We start from the raw sequence: 14,204 nt of genomic DNA, 5'->3' as shown, positions 1-14,204 counted from the left end.
TCTCTGTTGGTCTAAGGACATTGCCAGAGTTAACAGTGTAGGAAATTACACCTTATTCGAATTTAGCTTGAGACAGGTTAGAAAAATAAGCTCGGCAAATACAGGTCATGGTCTCAGCTGCATGTGTGGAAATTCAGGATGATTTTGAATCCCCCCATGTAACAGTGATCTTAAATGGGCAATTGAAATAAGAAGGAGATAAGACCTCTAATTGGGCTGGGAATTCTGAAAATGTCACCGATGTCTTTTTGCAAAGTCAGGTGGCCAAATACTGTTGAGACCTTAGCTGTGAGTATCTCATACTTTATTCCAGTCAATATATTGGTATTTGGTGCAGAGTGATCCTTTAGACCAGAGTCTTTCCAGTTTTTTGGAACTGTCATACTCCTTAAAAATTAGCAGTAGAGCTGCAGACCCCAGCATAGCACTTTAAATTTATTGACAAGAGACTTGTTTTTCTTAGTTACCTTCCTCAAGGCCCTTTAAGTAGTCCATGGACCAGCTGGGATCTGCCAGCCATAAGTTGAAAACCCTTTTGCCTGAGCCTTTTATATTCTGTGAGAAATGTTGTGTTTCTAGGGGAAAAAAACCAAAATCCCCATGCATGTAGTCTTTTTTTAAAAACACATTCATTTGGAGGTGTTTTCCCGGCAGCTGTACTACCGGCACTGATCTGAAGGGACAGACAGATCCCTTCAGCTGTGTACCATAACACACATGGAACTCAATGTGATCACTGTTCATTAGTCTCGCAGTTTAATATTTTCCAGTGCAAAATGTATTGCCTTTTTGCTATGTAAGGGTTTTGGAGGGCAACTGGCTCTCGGGTCTATGTAGAGCACGTGCACAGGATTAGAAACCCTTCAGAGCACAAGAGGTGGTTGCAAGGCAGGGGGAAGACGGGCACAACACTTTTGGGGGGTGCGAGCAATGTGACCTGGTGTTTCTAATTTAGGGTAATAAGACCTGCCCTTCTCTTCCAGAGCTTATATCTTGAGCAGGCCATGTACTTCAGTGCTGGCAGGGAGCCTGGGGAAGGGGGGAGAATCTGGGCAAGAGGCCCCCTCAGCTGGACTCGCCCTCAGTTGGACACTCAGCTTCAGGACTGTGCATGCAGATTTCTGGTTTTTCTGTGGAAATGAGGGCCTGCCTCTTGACCTGCCATGTGGCTTGAGGGAAAATTACAATGGGTAGAAAAATCTGCAGTGGTACCTATGGATCCATCCAACAGTTTTCTTCTGACTAGGTTTTCTCTGCCTCATGCTGTTTTGCTGTGTGCTCCATTCCCCCTCCTCTCCTTCCTTGCAACTACTGTGTGTTTAACCCTACGTCTTTCACCATGGGGCATTTTATTATTATCAGTTTGTGCAGCGTTATCCTTTCCTTGTCTTGCAGACCCAAGGTGAGACGGTAGCTGGTAAAGAAATGTCTGTGACTGTGGAATTCACCAATCCTCTGAAACAAACCCTGGAGAATGTCACGCTCCGCCTTGAGGGACCCGGTGTGCTGAGAACAATGAAAAAGGAGTTCAGGTAGGGAAGAAAGCACAACTGGCTGGGAGCTCATCTCTTGCTTGCTCACAGGAGGAAGCTCACAAGGGACACTTAACTAATGCTGCACTGAGTAATTCAATTCAGACACTCTGTCCTTACTTTAAAATTCAATACACAGGGGAGCTATAGGTCTCAATAGTCAGAAGTCAGGCTGTCCAGAGAGACTGTGCAGAGAGACTGTGAGAGCATTTCATCTGTTCAGTACCAGTGTTGGAGGAAGGAGTAGTCGTTGTGGGTAGCTGCTAATGCAGCCTGAGTTTACTTTTTCACTATATTACATTACTTTTAGTGCTTGACAATAGCACCTACGAGCCGCTATCACAGAAAGAAAGACAGATTTATCCTACACATGAAGTGTTTACTGCCACTCGCTCAGTATGTGCAAATCAAGTCCTGTGCTGTTTTTCAAAAAGGGCTTTTCTCCGCTCATGTTAATCATGATTACACAAGACATTCAGGTACCTCAGATGATCTTTGCAAGCTTATATCAAGACACAAAATGTGTGTCGGATGCAGCAGAGCCCGCTGGGATGGCTGCAGCCGGTGTGCAAGCACACAGCTCCCCCCCAGTAGCACCACTGCATGGGGCTGCCCTGGTACAGAGGCGTGTTCCCAACACAGGGTGCTCCCAAGCCTGAGGAAAAGGAAAGCCACCTTCATTATACTCAGACTTGCACCTCATGCTGACACAGTGGTACCTGTACGCTAAGCAAGTTGTTTCCTAAACCCTCTTTTCATTTCAGTTCAGTGTTATAAGCTCAGCACTAACCAGTTCCAGGATACATAACTGAGATCCTTGGAACATTTTGCAGCCATTGCTTAGTCTTGGGCAGCCAAAGCAGCGTTATCTATCATTACCTGAGCTGATGGTCCCCAGGTGTGTGCAAAAGGAGTTTGAAAAATTGCCTGTGCTTCAGCAGCTGCATAAATTGTCAGCATTATCTGCAGCTAGTAGGGGAGGTCTGAGCCTGATTGCACCTGGGCCAGGGATAAAAAGATCTAAAACCAGTCTCCAGAGTGGAGCTGGATAGAAAAATGACTGTGAAAGGGCATCATATTGTGCTTGCTTTGTGCACGTGGTATGTCACAGATGCTGCTGAACATGACTCAGCACGGTCCACACGACTTACACAAATTGTGGCAATAGCCCTCGTTGCTGCCCGGCCGTGCCAGCCTCCCCTGTTGTTCTGCATTCTTCTCAATCCACAAGCTGCTGTGGGCTGCTCTCACCTTCAAGGATGCAGTTGTTGTCAGGTGCATCAAAGGCACAGGAGTTAGGGAGAAAAATGACTCACGGAACAGACGTCATTTTCCTTCAAGTCATCATGTTTTCCCCTTTTCCGTAGTGCTCTTGGCATCATTTAAAATGGAAATGGATCAGCTTAGTCATTTTAAGATTTACCTTCTCTGAGGTGAATGAAGACTGCAGGTTATACACACAGAGGACAGAGCAAGGGGCAGTTGTAGTTTATTTAAATAATAATCCAATTAGCCTCCATACATTCAGAGTGATAAATGGCTCCAGTGTGGTGATGGCTCAGCATATTACGCAGAGCCATTCATCACTGAATTCTCTCCTAAGAAAATCAGATTAGGGTGGCTTTACTCCATTTGCAAAGGGAATTAAACCTATTCTAGGCTTTCCCCACCCTTCCGCTGCTTCCCTGTCCACCAGGGACTGTCACATATGGGATGTGGCTTTTGCAGTTCTTTGTGGGGATGAGACTTTTGACCTCTCTATTTTTAAGGTAACTTTTCTGTATCACTTGGGTGACTCCACAAAACAGGTATGTGTGTTCCAGCTGATAAAACATTATTCTGGGAATGAAGTGGCTTAGGGGCTTCAGTCTTGACCATTCATAAAGACTAGATAGATAGATAGATATTTAGCTATTAGCCTCAGACAGATGAGGAGCATGACTTACGGAAAAGCCTTTGGCAGCAGCAATTCCTACATGGCGCATAGCCTTTGCATGACAAATGAGAATTAGCCAGGCAGTGATGGATAGTGTTAAAAGGATTTTAGCCAAGCATGCATTCACACTACCAGGTAAGTTGCTTTGGATGTTTCTACATGTCAAAGCTCAGCTAGTATTAGCATCTGTGGAGAGAAGCAAGTTGTTTCAGAAGTAGGACAGTAGAGAAACATTAAAAGGTGAGTTTGGTTTCCCAGCACAGCTGTTGTCTTCCTGCATAAACACACACATATATATAAATATATATATACATGCAGAGATGATAGTACTATAAATCAGAGATGGTAGTGCTGCCCTCTCTTACTGGGGCACTGTGAAGAAGTGGTCTGAAAACCTTTATCCTTGGAGAATCTGGCCCCCAAGTGACCAAGAAAGTAGACTGAACCTTGCTGCACAGCAGACTTGTATAATATCTTCTTCACTTCCCATACAGATAATCCATTGCAGATCATTCCCATAAACTCTAAATTTAAAAAGGTATTTAACCTTGTGCAGCAATTGAAGTCATTGTTTTATCATGTTACCATTTTAGTGGACATTTGATGGAGCAGGCAGGCCACCTGAGGGGAACACAATATCTCTTATTAAGAACAAAGATAAAAAGAGGGAAAACACTTGCTGGAAGTGGTCTGCACATGCTCACACTAGAAATACGATCTTCCTCTGTTTTTTCTTTTCTAAAACTGGGTACATGCCCCAGGGTACCTATGACTGTATATGCAAAATGCAATGCAGTGCCACGTAGAGATACCTAAGCTAACCTCTAAGGAGCTAGAATACCTCTCATTTTAGCAGGGGCAGACTTGCACTGAAAGAAATATTCAGGTGGGAGGATTCCAGGCTAGCTCATTTACAGCTAATTAAGGTTTTTTGGCTTGTGGCAACTTGTGCTAAGCCTGGGCAGTCATTTCTATCCTGACCCTAGCACAGGACATGGCCTCTGAGAGCCAAATCCTACCAGATGAGAATCTGAAACAGTGACTAAAGTTTAGGCTTACTTTACTCTCATTTTATTTGGTTGTTTGCAGAATATCATAGCCATGTGAGATGAGAACAGTGGCTAAATTCATAATCATCTTGCTTAATGCTGAGGAAAAGAACATTCATTTTTATAAATAGCTCCCCACTATGCTACCTTCTCCATTGGTAGTTCCTTTGGAGCAGCTGTATACTGACATCCCCCAAACATAATCAGTCAATCAATTTCAGCCTTCAAAATCTGCACACATAACATAGTGAAAGCACTGAGAAAACACAGAAACCCAATATTTGTGGCTCTCCGTGCATCTTAATTGTAACAAAAATTGAAAATCGAGAGTAGCACAGACTACAGTTGCTTTATAGTGTGAGTTATCAAGAGTCATACGTAATGTAAAAGAGTAACTGCTAACAGCAGGACTCCCAAGAACACTTTGACTTATTTGTATGGACATGAAGAATTCATCTGATGTGGCCAATGAGGAGATCTGCTGATGTTACAACCATGGCAGGGTGGTTCAGGGTAGGAGCTGGCGGAGGGGCTCAGCATCTCAGCAGCGCTGCATTGGGTTTGCATGGGAATGCCCTGGGCACTTCAAAACAAGGACTTCTCATTTAACCATTTCAGGAATCACCAACAGGCTATAGGCTATAATAAACAGGTAAAATGGAATTATAAAGTAGAAAATGTATATGTTAGCTACAAAGAAGATAATTCTGAAAGTGATCGTGAGAGGAAGTGACAGGAGGCAGAAGAAAATTGATTCATTTTGGAAATTTAAAATTAGCCTGGAGGAAAGGCTAGAAAAGGCTTTGACAGAGTCAGTTCTGAGAGGCATAGAAGATGGAGGGAATAATTTATAGGACACTTACGAGAATGAGTGAAACATAAAAAATTTTAAACGTGTTATACTGTCCACCTTCAGTTTCTCCAGTTGTGGGTCAGGTTGAGAGCACTGGCTGACTGATCACAGTATTGTTGCTTTCCTTTTTCCCTGCAGGCAAATCCCAACAAACTCTACCTTGATCTGGGAAGTAAAATGCATCCCAAAACGACCAGGGTTACGAAAGCTGATTGCAAGCCTGAATTGTGATGCTTTGAGGCATGTGTATGGTGAGCTGAATGTCCAGATTCAGAAACCATGAACCAAGATGCTTCCTTCATCTCTCATTTAGCTATATTTGAAAATATCATGTTGTGGGGGTCAGGGGGGAAGAGGTAGAAATCTGCTTATCATTATTTTGGTCATCCTTGTGCTGAAAAAAATTTGATGAAGAAAACTAATTGGTAAGACTGGGGAGAGCATGAAAAAGCACCTGGATAGTGAATGATTTAAAATTAGATACATGTAATTAAAGGCAATTCTAGGCCATATTATTCCTATAGTTCACTTGTATTTATGGTCTTTTGCATTAGTGCTGCAAGGGAATCTGAAAAGCTCCATTCACCAAAGCAGTCTGAACTTTACTTTTAATTAAGACCTGATATTTCACTGAAAAGAGAGAAGAAAAAAAAAAAAAAAAAAAAAAAAAACAAAAAACCTCAGTGTTATAAATTCTAAGACTGAATTACACAACCCTATGGTAAATCATTCAGGCTGCAATAATAACAGATATTTCTAGCTAAAGGGTCTGCTTTACCTTACAATGTTATAATTGTCCAGTTCAGGGAGAGTTTGCTTTGCTGCAATCATCTCTCAGGATGTGTTATCTCCAGAATATTCCCAGCTCCTTGTTTCCTCTTGCTGCTTCCCTATGCTTTTTCTCCTACTCTTTCATGTGTGCAGGCACCCACATGTACTCGGTCTTGTATTTTATGCCTTCATCCCACCCCATATGCTGCTGATACACTGTTCCTCTCCTTTGCATGATGAAAATCCAGAGTTTTTCATGCCCCTGCTCAGAGTTCACCACAACAAACTTGCATTTCCTGGTCACATCTCTGGCGTAGGATGTGTTCTCTCTTCATCCTTTTCTGCCTTTTCTTCTCTCCTGAACCCACCCTGCACCCCCATTTCCCACGTGTGTGTGTGTCAGCGGGGTTCGCTGCCCCAGAGCAGTCCAGGCTCTGCCAGCTGGTAAATGGGGTGAAGGAGAGAGAATTGGAGGGGGCAGCCTGAGAGTCGTCATCTGCCAGCCTCACAAGCCTAGCAAACATCCTGCACTGGAGCTGGGGGTGAGTTTAGATTAAACACCTGGGGATGAGTTTAGATTAAACCATGCCTGAAAGTTCCCAGGAATCACGGCTACTGCAGAATGAAGTCCTGTTACATGAGCAACCCCAGAATACACAGGGACAGAAGCTCAGCTGGAAAAGGAATAAAGATGTATCCTGAGAGTCAGAAACTCCACAAGCTGGATCTGCTTCCTGCCTTTCTCACAGCATATTCCTCTGTGAGGTGCAGTCCTCCTGCCTTGAGGGCAACGCTCCTCCCCTGAGGACCTTCTGGCCCAGAAGCTGCATTGAATCTGTAGTTTCGATTAGTCTTCCATGCAGGGTACCACTCCACCCTAAGCCATGTACCCCGTTGTGCTAGGGCAGCGGGGGCTATGTGTGTTCATTTCTCATCTCCACTGAAATCCTTCTTAGGATCTTTTTCCAAGAGGCAAAGATGCACATGCCACAAGCTGCAGGAACTGGTCTCCACTGGTGACAGTGTGTAAGAGCATGTCCCATACTAACAGCACAGGTGAGCTAATTGAGCTTCCAAAGAAGTTAAAAAGAGCCTCATGCTCATTAAAGACTGGGGCTTTATTGTGTTGTGTATGGCCATGTCATTTTGTGGTCTCATTAGTGAGAAAGCAAAGGAGATGACTTGCCTTCTGCTCCTCTTCTTGTCACACATTGCCTCCTGCAAAACCTGTGACCAGCTGTTAAATATAAGCAAGTCCTGGGAGGGGAGAAATGCAGGCTGCTCTTTTGCTAAAGGATGAGGAACAAAGCAAAGGCATCCAGGATCCCGGATCCAGGAACACCAGACTTTTGGGGGCTTTCACTTCGGGCATGGGCACACACTCATTTTGTACAGCTTATGTGACCACATTAGAAACTCTGCAATGTCAAAGTCTCCCAGATAAGCCCTCTGGGGTACAAGGGACTGAACAGTGTGTTGTAAATGCAAGGTGGCAATCTCTGTTAAGTAATAAAGCAGTCTTACCAGAGTCTACATCAGCTAACAAAATTATCCATTTTTTGCTCTTGCATATAAACCTGCTTTCCATTCCAGACTTTTTATAACCACAGTGTAATAAGAATTTGAAATAAAGCATGTCTGATTGCACTTGTGTCTTGTGTTCTGTATTTTGATAAATCCCTTGTATGTAGTAGCACTATAGACACCACCTGCTGCAACTGAATTGTAAAAGTTAAAAAATTTGCTTCTAAGCCATGCTAATAAAGGTGCCTTTTTTGGTGCTAAGGCAAAAACCCTACCTTTATTACAAAAAAAAAACCCAACCAACCATTTACAGGCTCAGTTTAAATGTTTGCCTTTGTTTTTCTTTCTGTTTTAACAACTGACTACCTGATGCATTGGAAAAGGGGGCAACTTCCAGAGCACATCACAGTGCCAGCAAAGAGAATTCCCAGATTCCCCTGGAAATTGCTTTAACATGTCAAATCCATTAAGTGGCTGGTATGCTCCTAATGAAACTTTACCTACATCCCACTTCTAAAGTGTGTTTCTCTCGATTAAATATTTCAAGGCATTTTACCAACAGTCATTAAGATGAACAATGTTCACCAGGAGATAGGAAGTATTTTTATTGATCGTTTACAGAGGGGTATATTGAAGTAAAGACAAGTTCAGTGATGACTAGGAATAGAGGCCAGGGATGTCAACAATCCTTGGCATCACCAGCCCGCTCGCTCTGTACGGAATTGCTCACAAAAAACTAAGGACAAAATGAGGATGACCTTCAGGATTTCAGCCACTCATCACCCTGTGGGTGGGCTCTCACATGAATCATGGGTAAAATCTGACTGAAGAAGCAGTGAGTGCTGTGATAGCACTATATGTATGCATAGGAAATAATCAATCAATAATAAGGTCAGATTGGCAACCCTAGATCTGGAGGATCTTTGAACTTGAAAAGAGTTGGAGTTCAAACTCATCGGCTGAGCGTCTCTTTTGAGTGGGGTGAACTTGTGTCCTCAACCCAACCGTCACATCTCTGAGATGGACTGGGGTGGAAAAAGTCCAAAACCAAACCCCTGCCTCCACAGATCCCACACTGTGACAGCTCAGAGAAGCCAAGCACAAACAAGTACCTGTGCACTCCTGAAAGCACACCTTATTTGTTACCAGCTTGTTACCTTCAAGCTAAGGAGCAGGTTGCTTCAATTCCCAGCAATTTGTCAGTTTCAAAATATTGTTATGTGCAAAAGGAAACACACCTTACATGCAAACCTAGGAAGAATATATTGTTAGTCTTATTAAAAATAGTCTGATCAAAGAATTATTATTAGCTGAGATAATTAGGTGATGAGATCATATTCTTGTCGTTTCTTACAATGATACTAGCACTTATAGTCCAAATTAGATCAGGTAAAACTGATACATATAAACTTTGTAGCATAATCCCCTTTCTCTGCTGGTGTGCACCACTACACTTGCCCTCTGATGTCTTCAGTCTGGGGTGGGAGCACGTGTAACAGCAAGTCATCAATGTCCCAGGTCCTCTACCAAGCGGAGTCTGACATCAGTGGGGAGAGCTTCTCTTCCTCTTTGCTGGGATAAACACAACTGAAAATGTCTTCCTTTTCACCGTATGATCCACCAGAGGTCATTTCTACATGCTTACTAAGACATTCTACATCTTGTTCTTTCTTCATTGGTTCACAGCTGCACAGTAGATCCAAATTTGCTCTATGTGGTGCATTTTAAATGTGTTGGGTACTTATTGTTTGTTCTCCTTTGTTACATCTAACATTTGTCTTACCCACCTGCTAAGGTTGCACCCTTTAATGACCAGTAATTAACCACTGGTGAGCTATTTGTAGCCTGGGGCCTCCAACATCATTCTACACCTGTACTGCCAGGGCCCCTGTTATCATCCCATGCTTCTGATCCTTTATGCTGCATTTTATTTTGGGGTCATAAATAGTTCATTCTACAGAGAATAACTAGCTGCTATTACTGTCTATTAGTTACAAAAAGTACATATAGCAGTAAACATTTCACCATGCAATTGGATAAAGCAAAGCAAAAGCTAAAACAAAGTCAGTAGTAGACATTGGGTCATTAGATAATTGCTCTTGTAGCTAAACAAAGCATAGAAAAAGCTTGACAAGTCCTGATGCTTGTGCTGCTAGCTTATCAGCAAGCTGTGACCTTTCACAAGCAATGGCAGCATCTTATTTGTGGAACAGAATCAGAGAATGTGACTGAGCATTGGCTTTTCTAATGACTAGTGCTGCCAGTGATAATTTGTTTGAACTGAAACTAATCAATAAATGCTCTGCCAAATGGGTGACACCCCCAGCCCCCCACCCTTTTCTTCTGCTGGGGGTTTATATACTGCCCTTTCCTCATCATATTGCTTTCATGCTTGTTTCCCCTGAGGAGGAAGTGGAGGCTACTGGTGCTAGCCCCTGAACTTGAGTGATGGTGCAATGAGGGAAGATGACCAGGTCAGAGGGGGTTGTTCAAACTAAAATTAATAGTCCCATTATGAAAGAGGAATGTCAAAGTATACTGTGAGTGTTGATGGGAGGAGAGGGATTGCTCTCTATATCGGAGCTGGCATGATAACTGGTACTGAGTAGGGGTGTGATATGTACATTGGAGTAGCACCTGTAATGGAAGACAGTGCCTGAGAGAAGCTAGAAGGTTTTGACATGCAGGTGAGAGGGATTTACTCAGTGCTTTAAGGCAAAGTTGAAAAGGCTGAGTTGAAGATTAAAGAAAGAAAACAAGGACTGAATGCTAAAGAGGGGAAAACACAGCCAAAATGATGCAAAGGAAAGATTCCTGGTGGGGAGATGATGGGGGGGAAGAGAAAGCTGTAAGAAAGAAAGGCACCAAGGCTGTGTTGCCTAATGTAGGGAATCAACAGGAGAGACTGGCAGTGGTGGCAGAAGGCAGACCTCCTGGCAGTCACTGGAGCTGGATGTGGGCTGGCAGCACGTGGATTCACCCCCTCTGCAGGTGGGTGTGTAAGCCTATGCTGAGGGCTGGGGCTAAGCTCAGGAGCAAGCTTTGTCTGCAAGGCTGGCAAATCTTGGGGAAGGGAAAGTCAGAATGTGGGTTGGGTGCTGGAAACATGGGCACTGTGAGGCAGTCAGCAGTTGCAAACCAACTGCATGGCTGAGTGTGCACTATGAGGAGATCCAGGCTGGGCTCGGCATTTTCCTTAAGTCACCCGCAGCCCAGCCCAAATGTGGTTGTGTTTATCTGGCCTCTGCAGTATTAGTCTGGGAATAAAAGGGACCCCTTGCAACTGCTCACTCAATTCCTGCTCAGGTTTTGGCTAATACGCAGCTCATGCTAGGGTCTGACGTATGCTGGGAGCAGTGCCATTAGGTCAAAGCAAGAGCAACACATAGGGAGGATACTACAGACAGGGAGGGCTAGAGGTCATTATGCAGCTGTTATCACCTGCAGCTTGCTGCCTCCTGCAGCCATAATCTTTGTGTATTCATTGTATGACAGTTTCTTCTGAATCCAGTAACTTATGGAAGTGGTGTAGATCAAACTTCCAAGCTGGAAGGTATAAATATGTCAGCTTACCCAAAAATCTTTTGAAGCAGATACAACAGTAGCCAGACTGCTGAAGCTTTCATGCTTCCAGGTGTGATACAGGGGACACCCACAAGGTGATGGAGGAGGAAGAATGAGCACTCTCACTGTCAACTAGGTAACTACTTTGCTCATAGGCGCTTGAGTTGTGAGTTATGAATCAGAAAACTTGTAAGTTAGAAACATCGTGAATTAAGTGATGAAACAGTGAATTCACATGTTACACTAGTCTGTATAAAGGGAATTTAGCCCTTCTTTGAAGTGTTTGTTTTCTTTCCTAGTGTGTTCACAAAATAAAGTTTAATTTACAGAGTACATTGTCCTGTAAATTCGAGCGATCCAAATGGATCATAACACCCCGATCATAAGAAATCGGAAATGTTTGGTCTAGTGAAAACTGTAGTAGCAATGAGTGGCCTTGCAGATGCGGGTATTTTGCTTATGCTACAATAGCATCCTTATTGGGCCCAAATGCAATGTGGTCTCTCTGTTTGGTAGCTTTGGTGACTTTTTCTTTTGAGCTTTTGCAGCTTTGTTAGCTTTTGGCATCTACCACATGTTTGAGAAAGGAGTTCCCCAGGTGTGCTACCAACAGATATGAAGAACCATCTCATATTTAATTTGAATGTCATTCTCCTACTGACCGTCTTTGACACCATATATCTCTGGTACTGGAAGAGTCAGGGAAAACTTCTTCCCTCTCCAACATGCAGTCTATAATTTCATAGGCTTCTATACTGTATTTCCCCCAAATAATTTCTTTTTCAGACTTAGGAGTCCTACCTTAGCTACTTTCAGCATGGATACTGTTCCACACCTGTGATCATTTTTGTTTCTCTCCTCTGGACTTCTCCTAATAGTATGTCATTTTAAGTGCCGTTTAAAAACAAAACAGCTGTTTTCAGCATCTGTATTTTGAAAGCACACTGTTAATGAGTGAATGGCCTACCTATGCAGGGAGAATGTGGGTCTGTTGGGATCCAGGTTCATTATGTTAAACCTGGACCCAACTTCAGTTGAAACAAATAGATTCAAAACCTGCCCTGGTTGCAAGCTCTGTACAGTCAAGGCTGAACACATTCTGTTGCATGGAGTATTTCATGAAATGCTCCACTGACTCATGCAACCACTGGTGTGACTGCCCTTGAAAAGACCATGGATCAGCTTTCTACAACAATTTAGTGATGAGTAGGGCATTAAAATTTGAAAACCAACTGATTTTTCATCACTGTGTAGATCCATAGGGTCCTGAGATGCTCTTAAATGTTATCTGCATTCTGCTCTTCAAAGTAAATGTCTCGCTATCACGGTGGTTATGTGGTGCCCTTCAGGTAGTTTTATCAGATTACAGAATTCCTCTGTTTGGAAGTAGCCTGCAGAATAATAGTGAAATGCTGCTGTGAACTTCAGACAACTGAACAGCCAAAACCTTGTGGAGTAAGGGGTAAATCTAGTGAGCTGTAACTCAGTTTTAGTATTCTTCAGCTATATTTGCATAAGTAAGTTTAACAGGAGCAGATCTGTAGAGTGAAGCAGCTGGTGCCAAGTACCCAATAGCTGCACTGTATTTTGGAGGGTTCATATTGGACTTGCCCCTCTCTGGTCTGAATGGTTATGAGCACTTGAAGAGCCTTTGGTGCACCCTTCAATCCCCTCTCAGACAAAACTGAGCTGAAAAAATGTGTGCTCCAAGACCACTCTGATGCAAACCAGAGCACTGTAAGCTGTTGTTTCAAATACATGTTCCTGGTCAGAAGTTGTGAAGGACAGCCAAGAGCTCAGCATCTGTGACAGCTGCATGGCAAATATCTGCTTGGGCAGTGTGATCTGAGAGCATCGAAGCAGTCAATATTTCCCTGTGTAGGTGTACTGGTACAAAAGTACTCACACCACTACTGCTTACTCCTATAGGAGGCACAAACAGCGTGTACGCTGTAAGCAACATTCAAAATGCACCTTCAAAAGTAATGGTATGAACTCTTAATAGCCCAACTTCACAGAAAAATTCTCTAGTCTCTCACAGGTCTGGTTTCTTATCAACAGGAATTCCTGGTGCCCTCTACAGAGTGGCACACTGATCCAGTTTGACCATTGAAAGTATCTTTACACTAATCTAGCTGTATCTGTGCTTGTGATTGATTGTACCAAGATGCATGTTTTGGGAGCTTGTCTCCTTTTAACCAAATGCAATGTACATCTTTAGTGATGTACACTCACTCCAAATCCCCTTTGCAGCTGTAAAAGTTTACCCTGATGTTTGCTTAAAAGTTTGTTAGGTTTGTTGTCCTTTATAAAACAAACAACTTCAGCTAATTTAGGGACTCTTATAAAGATGGTGTTCCAAAGCCTCTGCTGCCTAAACAGTTTAGTTTATCTTAGTAGAGGAAAATGTCTTATTGTAAGCTTTGCACAGTCATTATAAACCCCACTGCAACATGCTAGTGAATTATTTTCTGCCTTTCAACTGGTTAAGTAAGGTAGCCACAGTTTTTGCATTATACAACAATACTTTGTGCTCCAATCAGCTGGCTCTGGTAGAGCTTTTAACTAATAAAACCTATTCCCAAAGCTCTGTTGGCCTCATCAGCATTACTGGTGCCCAAGAAAAAAATGCTTTTGTGTTCAGAGACACTTAGCATTCGGGAAATGTCATCATCAAACTGCAAATTAACTTGCATCCAACTGTAGTTACAGTTGAAGGTGTAAGGTTAGGCAAATGGGAAAAGCCACCCTTTTGAGGAAAAGGAGAGAGAAGAAAAAAAAAAAAAAAAAAAAAACACAAAACACAGACCAGACTGTGGGGGGTCAGCAATATAGGAAAGTAAAATAAATATTAAGTGTCTTATTGCTGTCTTTCTAGTGAAACTCTGTAACATCAGGATGTTCTTATAAGCCATCAGTTTTTCTGGGAAACAGCGTTTAGTTTGTTCAGCCTTTTGCTAGCTGGACTTATAAAA

General features: G+C 42.9%; 1 protein-coding gene across 1 annotated transcript in view; it reads left to right on the top strand.

Annotated features, from left to right (window-relative positions):
- F13A1 (coagulation factor XIII A chain) overlaps positions 1-7,788 on the top strand; it is a 60,842-nt gene extending 53,054 nt beyond the window's left edge. Inside the window, exons 14-15 of the mRNA XM_087762842.1 lie at positions 1,396-1,532; positions 5,509-7,788. Coding sequence (XP_087618968.1) covers positions 1,396-1,532; positions 5,509-5,653 — 282 coding nt within the window. The 3' untranslated portion in view covers positions 5,654-7,788. The remainder of the gene's footprint in view (positions 1-1,395; positions 1,533-5,508) is intronic.
- The last annotated feature ends 6,416 nt before the right edge of the window (positions 7,789-14,204 follow it).

Source organism: Nipponia nippon, unplaced genomic scaffold (genome assembly GCF_047370975.1).
Source record: "Nipponia nippon isolate SJK-2023a ecotype South Korea unplaced genomic scaffold, ASM4737097v1 scaffold_1, whole genome shotgun sequence".
Classification (NCBI taxonomy): domain Eukaryota; kingdom Metazoa; phylum Chordata; class Aves; order Pelecaniformes; family Threskiornithidae; genus Nipponia; species Nipponia nippon.
This window is presented reverse-complemented; position numbering and strand designations above follow the sequence as displayed.